Source organism: Leptonychotes weddellii, chromosome 10 (genome assembly GCF_054177405.1).
Source record: "Leptonychotes weddellii isolate Sample4059 chromosome 10, ASM5417740v2, whole genome shotgun sequence".
Taxonomy (NCBI): Eukaryota; Metazoa; Chordata; class Mammalia; order Carnivora; family Phocidae; genus Leptonychotes; species Leptonychotes weddellii.
The window spans coordinates 53,622,888-53,636,166 of record NC_138378.1 but is presented as its reverse complement, the minus strand read 5'-3'; the positions used below and the strand labels follow the sequence as shown (position 1 = coordinate 53,636,166).

At 44.6% G+C, this 13,279-nt stretch overlaps 1 protein-coding gene across 15 annotated transcripts in view; it reads right to left on the bottom strand.

The window, feature by feature from the left end:
* Positions 1-13,279, bottom strand: part of KANSL3 (KAT8 regulatory NSL complex subunit 3) — a 41,895-nt gene that overhangs the window by 11,563 nt on the left and 17,053 nt on the right. For 13 of the 15 annotated variants that reach the window (XR_014149233.1, XM_081833445.1, XM_081833439.1 and 10 more), the window contains 10 exons: positions 8,613-8,744; positions 8,252-8,368; positions 7,900-8,001; positions 7,714-7,785; positions 6,506-6,580; positions 6,169-6,326; positions 3,829-3,892; positions 3,185-3,385; positions 2,815-2,971; positions 1,203-1,280 (listed from right to left, as the gene is read on the bottom strand). Coding sequence is in view for 14 of the 15 variants with exons in the window: in XM_081833445.1 (XP_081689571.1) it covers positions 1,203-1,280; positions 2,815-2,971; positions 3,185-3,385; positions 3,829-3,892; positions 6,169-6,326; positions 6,506-6,580; positions 7,714-7,785; positions 7,900-8,001; positions 8,252-8,368; positions 8,613-8,744 (1,156 nt within the window). In the remaining variant the exon portion in view is untranslated. The remainder of the gene's footprint in view (positions 1-1,202; positions 1,281-2,814; positions 2,972-3,184; positions 3,386-3,828; positions 3,893-6,168; positions 6,327-6,505; positions 6,581-7,713; positions 7,786-7,899; positions 8,002-8,251; positions 8,369-8,612; positions 8,745-13,279) is intronic. The other 2 variants (XM_081833446.1, XM_081833442.1) reach the window with 1 other exon arrangement.

The following is a 13,279-nucleotide window of genomic DNA, read 5'->3' as shown; positions in this document are numbered from 1 at the left end:
GGAGTTAGAAGGAAGGGGGCTCTGAGTCGGTGGGAACAAAAAGAAAGAAGACAACCTGACCCTGCCTAGCAAAGGCCAACCAAAAAAACAGAGGACTCACTACAATACATCTAAGCAATGCTTCCTGGACTCAGTGTCTTAATTTTCCTGTTTCAGGCCCACCCCCGTATCACACAGCTGGGGAACAGTAAACATTCCACAAAGAAGCAGTAAAGGAGCATACTACCCAGTCCTCTCGAAAGGGGAGAATTTCACAAGGCTCTCAGAGTCCTCCTCTGTCCTAAGAGACCAAAGGTGACGGTTTGCTGGCCAAATGAAGGCAACAAGAAGGATTATTGCCAGGAATCGAGGCTGGCTTTGAGCAGCTACTAGGCAGGGGAGCATCTTAGCCAAGACAACTTTACTGCTCCTGCCCAAAAGCAACAGGGCAACAGTGGCCCATGTCATAACTAGTCCCCAGGTCATTTGTACTAGTACAGAGAAAGGCCAACTGTTCACACATGGGATTCCCCCCTCCGCTGAATCAAACAGACTCGTCCTGCACATGGCCAAGCCTCTTGGACTCTGAAGTTATCCTTCAGGCTTTCTCAGAGATTCCCTTCTCTTTAAAACCAGAAGCCCACCCCAGGCCCTCTTCTTAGCATAGGCAATCAGGGGTAGGATGGGGAGGAAAGCAGTAGTCATATGAGGAAGGCAGGCAGGAATGGGGGTCCTGGCCTGGGTCACAGGGCATAACCAGCTGGAAGGATCGCTTAGGGGATAAATGCACTGACTAAAATCAGAATAGGAAGGAGGGTGAAAGAGAAAGGAGCCACAGGTTTTATGCTGACAGTGGCTGGTGTGCTTGTAGCGCCCAGGATGGAAGCAGGAAACCAGAGGCAGGGAGAAAAACACACAAGGAAACTGAGGTTCACAGGCAATGGGACACAGGCACACATAGCAGAAGCAGAGCCAAGAACCACAAGAGACCAAAAAGGAAAAACCATGAGACGCAAACAAAGTATGGAGAAAAAGCAAATACTATGGAGGAGTAAGCAAAAGGAGTCAGCCAAGAAAGGAATCAGAAGACAGAAAAAGGAAGAGAGAAAAGAACAGGAGGAAACCAGAGACAAATGAGAGGAAGGACTGGGAAGAAAACAAGGGAGAAGTGGAGAGAAGCAGAGAGCAGAGCGTGAAAAGGTGAGAGGAAGAGCAATACTCACCAAAGAGACAGGAGGAGGTGCCGGGAGGAAGAGCTTTCCTCACCAGCATATTTTGTTTCAGAAAAGCAGCAAACTGTGCTGGAATGAATCAGAAAATTACAGAATCACAGCCAGCCAGAGAAAGGAGAAAAGGAGAGGGAGTAAGAAAAAGATACGAAAATGTTCTAGAAAATGGTCAACAAGGGCTTTTTTCAGATTTACTGCATGGGTTTAAACCTAACTCCTAGCAGCTCCATGGAATCATCTATAAACTGAAAATAATAAATGTACCTGCCTCATGGGGCCGTTGCCAAGATTCAGTGAGCAACAGCAAGTCAAGTGCTAGGAAAACGGCATGACACGTAGTCATGGCTCCATAAAAGTTATCTATGACTATCACCTCTTGCCTATGACCCCTGCCAAAGCCAGGGCGCTATGGCCGCTGTTTGGCGCCATGGTATTCTGGGCCCCATTTCAAACCCAGATCACCAATCAGCCTTCCAGAACTCCTTAGGTTCTCCCCTCCAGAAGCACAGCCGACCACTGGCTCTCTCTCCATCAAAAGCCTAAGTGAACACCACCCACCCAGAACTTGGCGCATGACACCACTTAAGAAGTCAGGTCACAGACCATCCACGTGGACCCTAGGGGCCTGGCTTTTTTTTTTTTGGTCTTTTTTTGTCTTTTTGCCTTCACCGATCCACTCAAACGTGCTCCTTGTTAGCACCACTCTTAAGGGCACCCTCATAAGAGGCCTGGATTGAAGTCCTGACCCTTTGGCTCCACTAAAAGAAACACAAGGGAAGTGAGCAGATCAGCCTATGTCACCTCTGAGTCTCTCTACTTGACAATCAACTCTGGTGCTGCCTCCTCCCAGGTACCTGAGACTTCAGATGATACATGTTCCTGGATACCTCATCAAACACAAGGCCCAAGAGGCCTTACCTTGGGGCTGCCTAACCGGATCAAAGTGGGGGCAAGGGGAAAAGCCACCATTTCTTTTCTCCTTGCCCAAAACACTGTCCCTTTTCTACAGCTTCAGTAGCACTCACTGTTCTCCAGACTCTAATCTCAACCATACAAACATTTCCCAGCCTAATCTAAAGCCTATCTGCAGAAACCCCGATAAACTTCCCTGAAAGTCCCAGTGTGGGAATCTTAACTCTTTAAGGGCAAAACAAAGAAAGGGCATGATACCAGCTGCACTGCCCTGGAATTTGAGGAATAAAGCTAATCACCCTGTCCACATGGTCTGAAGAGCGCCTGGACTGCGCGAGTGGCTGGGCAGGGCCTAGAACAGAGCAAGTAGCTTCCCCAGTTGGGAGTCAGAAAAAATTCTGAGGCAAATACACACGTAGTCAGCTCATAAAGCCTAACTTCCCCAGAACACCAAAGCAAAGCTATAATTAGTGGAACTATACAGCTCCACTAACGCACAGACCTTCTGTGATGTCTTACCCTTGAAAATAATCCTTGGTATTCATTTCAACCTAATTTTGTTCGGACAGAAATGTGGGAAAGGGTGCCTCTCACATGCCCCTGGAAAAAGCTGCAGATGCCAATACTTTTCAAATGCCACATGACATCACTCCAGAAGATAAACCAAGAGGCCCCTGGGCCAAGAAGCCTCTACCTTGGGCTTGTTTGTGGGTCAGCACAGCTTCCGTGCGCTGCACATGTCTCTTCAGGAGCTGAGAGCTCGCCATCTGACTGGACTTCTGGGCAGAGGTCACTGTAGTCACTTTGGTCTTAGGACTGGAGGTGGGGCTGCTAGACACACTGGAAAGATCCTGAGTAGGGCGAGAAGGATAAGAGCTGAGCCAGCTGTTTGGATCTGACCACCAATTATCATGTCCCCTTGGAATTCCCTGCTCAGGAATTCTCCTCCTAGGAACTCAAAGGTCCACAGCACTGGCAAGACAGACAAGCACCCCCAGGAAGTGAAGGAACCAACTCCACAGTCCTACTTCCCCGGCAAAGTGCTCCCTCCCTTCCCGTGTTACCTCTGAGCCTGAGGGTGAGGCAGGCAGCTTGGCAGCTGGTGAGGCAGGCCGACTGCCCCGCTCGGGCACCTCAAAGGCCAGGTCTCTTCGGGCTGCGTCCCGAGGCTTCTTCTTCTTCTCAGCATCCTGATCCCGAGGCTCAGAGCCCATGTGCCCCTCAGCGCGAGTGAGCACTCCAGTCAGAAAGTCCACGATCTCATCCTAGTGTGAAGAGGGGCCCGGGCCACTGAGTCTTCAGTCTAGGGAACAGGAACCTCCCCAAAACGCTCAACTCCATTCAATTAACGCCAGCTCTGGCATCGGGTGTGCTGGTCCCTCTCCATGCACACCGAGCCAGGCACAAACCCCAGCCTCAGCCAAAGACCAGCAGGAGCCTGCTCCCCGATACCTCTGGTGGGCTGGCACTCTGGGGTGGTCGTGCCCCCCACTCCTCCAATAAACCCCTTCTCCCCTGATGCTCCATACACATTTCTACTTCTTCCCCTCTGTCTTTCCCCTTTTCTTTATGATTTAGTTCTACGAGAGGCCCCACTGGATACTCCCTCACACTTCAGAGCCAAAGACACTGCTGCCAACAAGATCAAGCCTAAAAGGTTATAGAAAGGCAAGCCTCGCTGAGAAAAACACATAAAGCAACGGTGTACCTGAATACATCTGTCCACCATGCTCTGAGTCAGCCCCTCTGATTTCTTCTTTGCTTTGCTTATTCTAAGAGACGGAGAGGAGGAAATGTTTACTTTAAACATTCCATGGCATAATATGGATTTCTCTTCTGTGTTGGCTATTTTCTGGGCCCAGGAAGGAGGACTACGTTAGCCCTCAGGCAGGTATCCCCACCTCTCTGAACATCATGTTCCACATCTGCAAAATGGGGAATCGTAACACCTCGCTCATGGACTTGTGGGGATTACAAAAATCTAATGTAGAGAACCAGAGAACATATGAAAATTGCCTAGGACTGTACACTCCAAAAGTCCTATACCTATGGCTTCCCAGATAAACTCTGACTTCTAAGACCTCAACCTCTAGAAGTCCCCCAACAAAGGCCCAAACCCTGAGATTACTGGACGCTACAGAAATGAGATTAGTAGAAGAGGAAAGGTGGTCGCAGGTTACTTCTAAAAGGATAAGAGAAAATGGCCACAGGGATGCCTGGGTGCATCTGCCTTCGGCTCAGGTCATGATCCCAGGGTCCCAGGATCGAGTTCCACATCGGGCTCCCTACTCAGTGGGGAGCCTGCTTCTCCTTCTGCCTGCTCTACCTGCCGCTCCCCCTGCTTGTGCTCTCTCTGACAAATAAGCAAAATCATTAAAAAAAGAAAAAAAAAAAGAAGAAGAAGAAGAAAATGGCCACAGATGGCTACATTCCCTTCTTTGGAAGCTAGTTTTAATACCTCTGGCTTCTGGCTGAGGGTCTCAGCAAAGAGGAAAAACAGGGCCCCAAGTGACAAGGTGGAGAACAACATTCTGAGCTTCCAAATTCTGAGACCCCAATTTACTGGCTGTTGGCCTCTGACCTTGTGTAGCACCCTCATCTTACAGATGAGGACAGCAAGTCCCAGGAGTTAAGCAGTTTACCCAAGTTTCTTAGCAAAGCAACCAAGACTAAATTGAGGTCTCCCGATTCGCAGGCCGACACTCAAGCACCTTGCAAACATGTCTCATAAGCAGCCTCACAACATAACTCCCACTAAAGTGTTCCTACCTCTCCTGTTCCCTCACTGCCACTCAACATACACACACATATCCACACACACACACGCTACCCTCCTATAGATAAGAATGTCTGAATAGCCAACAAAGACAATGTATTTACAAGAAAATATTGCCTTGAGCACCAAAGGATTAGATTCTAGACCCACAAGAAACAGCGAAATGACAAAGACCAGAAGGACCTCTCTAAAACATCCCTCGGTAAGAAACTGACAAGACAGGTGGGAGCAGGTACTTGCTTTAAGCTCACTAGCTAAAGCACACAAATGAAATTAATCTCTAAAATTGAACATATAAAAAAAGGAAGCCCAACAAATGACACACCTCTTTTTCAGTACATTTTCATGAAAGCATTTTTAAAGGCCCTACAGGAAACCAGTCTTTAAGGGACTAGTGACCATCTCAATGACCTAAGTGCTCCTTCCAAACTCCAGCTGTTTTTACTCCAAAATATATAAAAGAATGTTTAATACAAATAAAATCTACGTTCATGTACATCCTCAGTAAGGAACAAAATATAAAGAAATGCCTACCCCACCCCATTGAAAGCACCAAAACTGCATTCACCGAGTCTCAAAGTATCTCCTTCCCACTGGGTAACTACTAATCACAAAGGGAAATAGAGTAACTTGACAGTGGAGAAACTGGGAAGATGCCACCTTCACCACGTGATCAAGGTTAACATCACCAGTGATAAGACACATCAACATCATGTATCCCCAGGAAGGATGCGCTGAGGGCTTATCATCTCTGGCATTCCTGCCAAAAATTCATATGCTCAACCTAATCACAAAAAATGTCAAAAACCTAAATTGAGGGACAGCCTACAAAATAACCGGCCAGAAGTCTTCAAAATGTCAAGGTCATGGAAGACTAAGGAATAGTATCAAACTCAAGGAGACTGAGGAGACAAGGCAACTAATAACAACATGTGATCCTGGATTGGATACCGGACAGGAAAAGGACATTAGTGAGCCAACTGACAATATCTGCATCTGTAGATTAGATAATAGCATCATAAAATACTTCCTCATTTTGGTAATTATACTCTGGTTATTTAAGATGTTAACATTTGGGAAATCTGAGTTAAGGGTATATAAGAATTTTTTATACTATTTTTGCAACTTTTTATAAATCTGAATTAGTTTAAAATGTAAAATGGCTCCCCCCTTCACGGAAGCAGATTTAGTCTGTAGTTACATCACCACCTCACAGGCATCTCTCCAACACTGCAACATGGCTCTCTCACAGCTCTGGGGGAAGCCACATACCTGAGATTATCGTCAGCTCCCCCAACCACCACCAAGCTGTTCTCAGCCCGAATCTTCTCCCGGAAATCTTCCATGGCTTCGGGATGACACTGCAAGGAATTCTGCCCAATGACAAAGAGGACTGGAGTCTTCATATCCAAGAGGGGATCATCCACATCCTAAAACATGTACAGGTTTTACAATCAGCCAGTTCCTATTCACTGAGCACTGACCTGTCAAGTCCGCTGAGGGGAGTCAGCTGGGCAACTGTAGTCGCTAAGTGCCGGTTTGGGTGACGCACGCACCCCCTTATTCTCACCAGCCAGTGACCCAGCAATCAGCTGCATCCCATGCTTACCCCTCTGGGACCATCCACGGTAAGTAAAGGAAACCCAAGGCAGACAACTGCAGTGACGTACTCCATCACTGACACCTGGAAATAATACAATAGTTTGTCTCAAGGTCAACTGACTTTACTGCAGCTACACCCTACCCAGAGTCGAGAGGTGGTCCAGATCTACCAGCCAGTCCCATCTCTTCCTCCCCAGTCCTAATCCCCAGGAGTACCAGCCATAGTGGCAGCAGTAAGATCACAAGACACAAGATCCCAGGACACAAGATGGAGCCCTGTGAGAACCGCAGCAGGGGGCTGCACCGCAGCATGAGAAGCTCAATGCTTCCATCCTATTAATTCCCTAGACTTGAGTCCTCCTATTCACTTTTTCCTCCACTAATAGCAAATGCAATCAGGAGGACACAAATGTTGCTCTTCTTCCTTAAGCAAAGAAAAATCTCTCCCTTTTGAATCTAATGGTTAGCTCCCAGACACTCCAAATTTGTTAGAGCAGCTGCTGACTGAATTCTCTCATTCCCAGGACCAGGGAGTGTGGGGAGACCGCCTCCTTCCTCTAGTGGCCCTAGATGTCATACTTGACCAGACCACATGAAGCAGCAGGGACTCCACTTATTTGACCCACTTGAGAACTGGGGCTTTGGACAGGTCAGGGACACTTATACAAACTAATGTACGTACAAATGTATGTAAAATAATAAAAAACAGAATTCCTTGATGTCTTAGAAAGGGACAGAATATAGACACAACATCAAATTCCAAAGCTACTAAAATTTATGCCTGCTTTTTTAAGGTGGGAGAATAGTACTTATGTTTGGGGGTGGGGGAGGAATTTTTTTCAGAAATACACACTGAAATATATATATATATAACATAGATGATATTTGGGATTTTCTTCAAAATAACTGGAGGACAGAGAAAGTGGGCAGGGGTAAGATGAAAAAAGTCTGGCCATGAGTTAATCACTGGTGAAGCTGGGTGAAAGGCCCATAGAATTTATTATAGGTCTGTTCGCCCTTTAAGTTTCTGTTTAAAATTTCCACAATAAAGTTAAAAAATAAAGTTAGTCTTCCACACCTTAAAATGCATATATGCATGGAGATCGTCTAGCACAGTGTCTAGAACATAAAAAAGGACTCAATGGTAGCAATCATCAGTAAAAGCATCAGTATTCTATCCCAAGACAGCCTCCAAATGAGATGGGAATTACTTACGTGACAGGCCACCAGAGCTCCTGTATTCCAGCCAATCAAGATAATGGGTTTGTGGGGGAAATGGCTGTGAATCTTTGTTGGAAGAGAAAGAAGACAGTAAAACAGGAGGCCACAGCCAGGTGCAAAACAAGCCCAGCATGCTGTTTGTTTTCATGTTTCAATGACCTGAAACAAGGGCATTCTCACCTCCAGCACTTTGCTTCTCACTGCCCCAATCATATGCTCAAGACACTGCAGAACTCCTACCCCACTACCATTGTTCAGCAGATGGGTGGCTACGGGGATGACCTAAAGGAAAGAAAGTAGCAGCCATGCCAGCAGAGATTAAGTTTCAAATCTTCTCTCAATTCTGCTTAACCTGCCCTAAATCCCTTCAACCTTGGAGAAGCACCATTCGAATTAAAAACAAAAAGAGTGTGAGTGGGGGATGCTCAACACTTAAGTCCATCTATTTTGACTCCCTCCCACATTCTGTGTGCTCAGTCTTCCAAGACTCTATTCCAACCCAGGAGACAGTTCCTCTTATTCCCACACATACCTTGCCTAAGCAGGAGAGCTGAGACTGCCAGAAGCGGTGGCGGCGTGAGGTGGGGAACACGGAGCTAGAAGGCCCAGAGGAGGCAATGAGAATGAGAGGAGAGCCGGGGAGCTTGCTCTAAGGAGAAAGAACCCCAACAGAGAACCAGTGAGGGTGAGGTGGTACTCCACAAAATCTCAAGTATCCCAATACCTTTCTTACCTCAACCAATGCCAATTTCCTTATGAAACTCTGCTAAGCACTATACACAACCAGTTATTAATGAAAAGTTAAGGCATTTATTATCTTCTTGCTAAGGTTCTGAGACTGGATTCTAAAAATTTTGTGGGTCATAGTTAAGTCTTGAGCTGCTCTGACTTACTGGTTTGTTATGAGAAAGTACCCCCACAGCAGGATCCCAGGGCCTCTTCAGCAGGAGGGACAAGGCCTCAGCTCCTGCAGCCCCAGTCTTCGTATTAGATGACACAAGCATCCGGTCAATCAAAGTAGGGATCTAGAAGTAAAAGCAAAAATGTTTCCAGTCCCAAGCAGGAGACCTGCCCGCTAGCAGGAATCAGGTGGGAAATAAGAGAGTGATTAAGCAAATTATCCACAAAACTAGATATTAAAGGTTAATTAAAATACTTCAAAGAATTTGTAATAAGGAAATTACTTTGCTAAAATGTTAAAGAAAAAATAGAAAACATAAAAAATTACCTCTACTCCGAAAAAATCCTATTAGAAAATATGTCAAAATATTAATAGTTATCTTTATGGAGTTATGGACAGCTTTTTCCTTTTTATTTATTTATTTAATTTTTTTTAAGATTTTATTTATTTATGACAGAGAGAGACACAGCAAGAGAGGGAACAGCAGGCTTCCCGCCAAGCAGGGAGCCCAACAAGGGGCTCGATCCCAGGGCCCTGGGATCATGACCTGAACCGAAGGCAGACGCTTAACGACTGAGCCACCCAGGCACTCCCAGTTTTTTCCATTTTAGATTTCTGTATTTTCTAAACTTCCTCAATGAACATCAGTTGACGTTATAAATTTAAAAAAAAAAAAAAAAAAATCTGCATTTTCTTCTAGAGTATTGCCTTCAAGCTTTGGCATGTTAAAGAAATCATTACCGTGCCCAAAATAATATATCCTATGTATTGTGTATATTGTGACTTATACCATATCCTATTTTTCATTATTCACCAGAAAATGTGACCTCACAGATGTGTTAAGTATAGGTTTCTGACATGCTGATGCTTACACTGAGAATAAATATCTCTGTGAAAAAAAAGAAAGAAATATCGCTGTGAATTCCACATTACGCACAAAAGGTCAAAGTGACATAGGGGAAAGGAAAGATTTTTGAATGTTAAAGGTAGTCGTCAGAAAAAACAAAAACAGGGCACCTGGGTGGCTCAGTTGGTTAAGCATCTGCCTTCAGCTCAAGTTGTGATCCCAGGATCCTGGGATCAAGTCCCACATCGGGCTCCCTGCTCAGTGGGGAGTCTGCTTCTCCCTCTACCCTGCCCCCCTGTTTGTGATTTCTTTCTCTCTCTCTCTCTGTCTTTAAAACAAAACCATTCTGGAAAACCAGAGAATGAAAAGTACTATGGTGATGCAGGTTGTAAAAAGTCAGCCCACAGCTAACACCATACCCAACAGTGAAAAGCTAAGAGCTTTCACTCTAAGATCAGGAACAAGATAAGGATGCCCACTCTTACCACTTCTATTCAACATTGTATTACTATTAGTCCTAGCTAGAGCAATTAGACAAGAAAACTAAAAGGAATACAAATTAAAAAGGAAGAAGTAAAACTGTTTGCAGATGACATATTCTATTTACAAAACCATAAAGACCACCAAAAAGCTGTTAGAACTAATAAACAAGGGGTGCCCGGGTAACTCAGATGGTTAAGCATCTGCCTTTGGCTCAGGTCATGATCTCAGGTCCTGGGATAGAGCCCCACATCAGGCTCCTGGCTCAGTGGGGAATCTGTTTGTCCCTCTCCCTCTGCCTCTCCCCCTGGTCATGCTCTCTCTGCATCTTTCTGTCTCAAATGAATAAATAAAATATTTTTAAAATAATAAAAAAATAAAATAAAATAAAATGTCCAAACTACCCAAAGCAATCTGCAGACTCAATGCAATAGCTATCAAAATTTCAGTAGCATTTTCCACAGAAACAGAACAACCTAAAATTTGTATGGAACCACAAAAAACCCCGAATATCTAAAGCAATCAAGAGAAAGAACAAAGCTGGAGGCATCACGATGCTCCCTGATTTCAAGCTATATTACCAACCTAAGGTAATCAAAAGAGTATGACTGGGGCATAAAAACAGACACATAGATCAATAGAACAGCACAGAAAGCCCAGAAATAAAATCACAAACATATGGCATCCATGGTTAATTAACTTACAATAGAGGAGCCAAGAATATACAATGGGGAAATAAATGGTATTGGGAAAACTAAACAGTCACATGCAAAAGAATGAAACTGGACCACTACCTCATACCATACACAAAAATTAACTCAAAATGGGGTGCGTGGGTGGCTCAGATGGTTAAGCATCTGCCTTCGGCTCAGGTCATGATCTCCAGGTCCTGGGATGGAGCCCCACGGGCTCCCAGCTCAGGGGGGAGTCTGCTTCTCTCTCTGCCTCTCCCCCTGCTTGTGCGCTCTCTTGTCTCTCTCTCAAATGAATAAAATCTTAAAAAAAAAAATTAACTCAAAATGGATCAAAAATGTCAACATAAGACCTGAAACCATAAAATTCCTGTAAAACACACGCATTGGGGTGCCTGGGTGGCTCAGTCATTAAGCATCTGCCTTCGGCTCAGGTCATGATCCCAGGGTCCTGGGATCGAGCCCAGCATCGGGCTCCCTGCTCCACGGGAAGCCTGCTTCTCCCTCTCCCACTCCCCCTGCTTGTGTTCCCTCTCTCGCTGTGTCTCTGTCAAATAAATAAATAAAATCTTTAAAAAAAAAAAGAAAACACAGGCATTAAGCTCCTTGACATCTGTCTTGGTGATTAGTTTTTGAATCTGACATCAAAAGCAAAGGCAATAAAAGCAAAAGTAAACTATTGGGACTACATCAAACTAAAAAGCTTCTGCACAGCAAAGGAAACCATAACAAAATGAAAAAGCAACCTACTGAACAGAAGATATCTACAAATGATATATCCAATCAGGGGTTAATATCTAAAATATATAAAGAACTCTTACAATTCAATAGCAAAAAACAATCCAATTAAAGTGTAGAAGATCTGGGGGCGCCTGGGTGGCTCAGTCGTTAAGCGTCTGCCTTTGGCTCAGGTCATGATCCCGGGGTCCTGGGATCGAGCCCCGCATCGGGCTCCCTGCTTTGCAGGAAGCCTGCTTCTCCCTCTCCCATTCCCCCTGCTTGTGTTCCCTCTCTCCCTGTGTCGCTCTCTGTCAAATAAATAAATAAAATCTTTTAAAAAAAATAAAGTGTAGAAGATGTGAATAGACATTTTTCCAAGGAAGACCTACTGATGGTCAACAGACACATGAAAAGATGCTCAACATCACTCATCATCAGGTAAATGCAAGCCAAAACTACAGTGAGAAATCATCTTACCTCTGTTAGAATGGCTATTAGGAGAAAGACAAATACCAAGTGTTGGCAAGGATGTGAGATAAGGGAACACTTGTGAACTGCTGGTGGGAATGTAAACTGGTACAGCCACTATGGAAAACAGGATGGAGGTTCCTCAAAAAATTAAAAATAGAACTACTGTATGATCCAGCAATTCTACTTCTGGGTATTTACCCAAAGAAAATAAAAACACAAACTCAAAATCAGTCATAAAAAAGGAAGAAGGGGCGCCTGGGTGGCTCAGTTGTTAAGCGTCTGCCTTCGGCTCAGGTCATGATCCCAGGGTCCTGGGATCGAGCCCCGCATCGGGCTGCCTGCTCAGCGGGAAGCCTGCTTCTCCCTCTCCCCCTGCTTGTGTTCCCTCTCTCACTGTCTCTCTGTCAAATAAATAAATAAAATTAAAAAAAAAAAAAGTTGCTAAGACTAGATCTTAAAAGTTCTCATCACAAGAAAAAAAATTTTATAACTATACACAGTGACACATATTAGCTAGACTTACTCTGGTGATCATTTTGCAATATATACAAATATCAAGTCATGTTGTACAGCTGAAATGAATAAAATGCTATATGTCACAAAGTTCAAAGACAACACAAGAAAGTAAGCTGCACCAGGCAATGACAAGCACAGACAGTATTACTAATTTAAAAAAATCAAGACTAAAACGATTTCTGCCTGAGAAATTAGGGGGAATATATCATGAGACCGTCTCAGTTTAATTCAGGAAACAAATGTTGATGCCACAGCTGCAGTTACAAGACACCAGGCTTGTACTGCAAAAGAACTTAATCTACTAGGGGTAAGGAAGACAAACACACAAATAACAAAAGAGGCTATTTATAACTGCCAGAAAAAAACAGAAACCCCACACTGCTGATTCAAACCATCCAACAGAGGAGGAGGAAGTCGAGGCAATTTTCATCTGAAGATGCAGCATGTGAAGTGAGATGTGTTCTGCAGAATTCCCACAGAACGTGGGAAAAATGCTTTCCAATCAGTGACACCAGAGAGAAGCGAGACTTTGTAGGGCTTATTCTAGATCGAGATGGCCTGAAGTCAGGGATTCGAGTATGGAAGTAGGGAGGACATAAGGACAGTAACAAAGGCAAAGGATCTTCACTACAAACTGGCCACTTTTTTTGTAACTTATTTGGTAACTACAAGCCACTCAACACCTTGAGGCAGAAGATCTAATCCGAATTAGACTTTAAAAGCTTTTATCTGGCGGGCGCCTGGGTGGCTCAGTTGGTTAAGCGACTGCCTTCGGCTCAGGTCATGATCCTGGAGTCCCGGGATCGAGTCCCGCATCGGGCTCCCTGCTCGGCAGGGAGTCTGCTTCTCCCTCTGACCCTCCCCCCTCTCATGTGCTTTCTCTCATTCTCTCTCTCTCAAATAAATAAATAAAATCTTTAAAAAAAAAAAAAA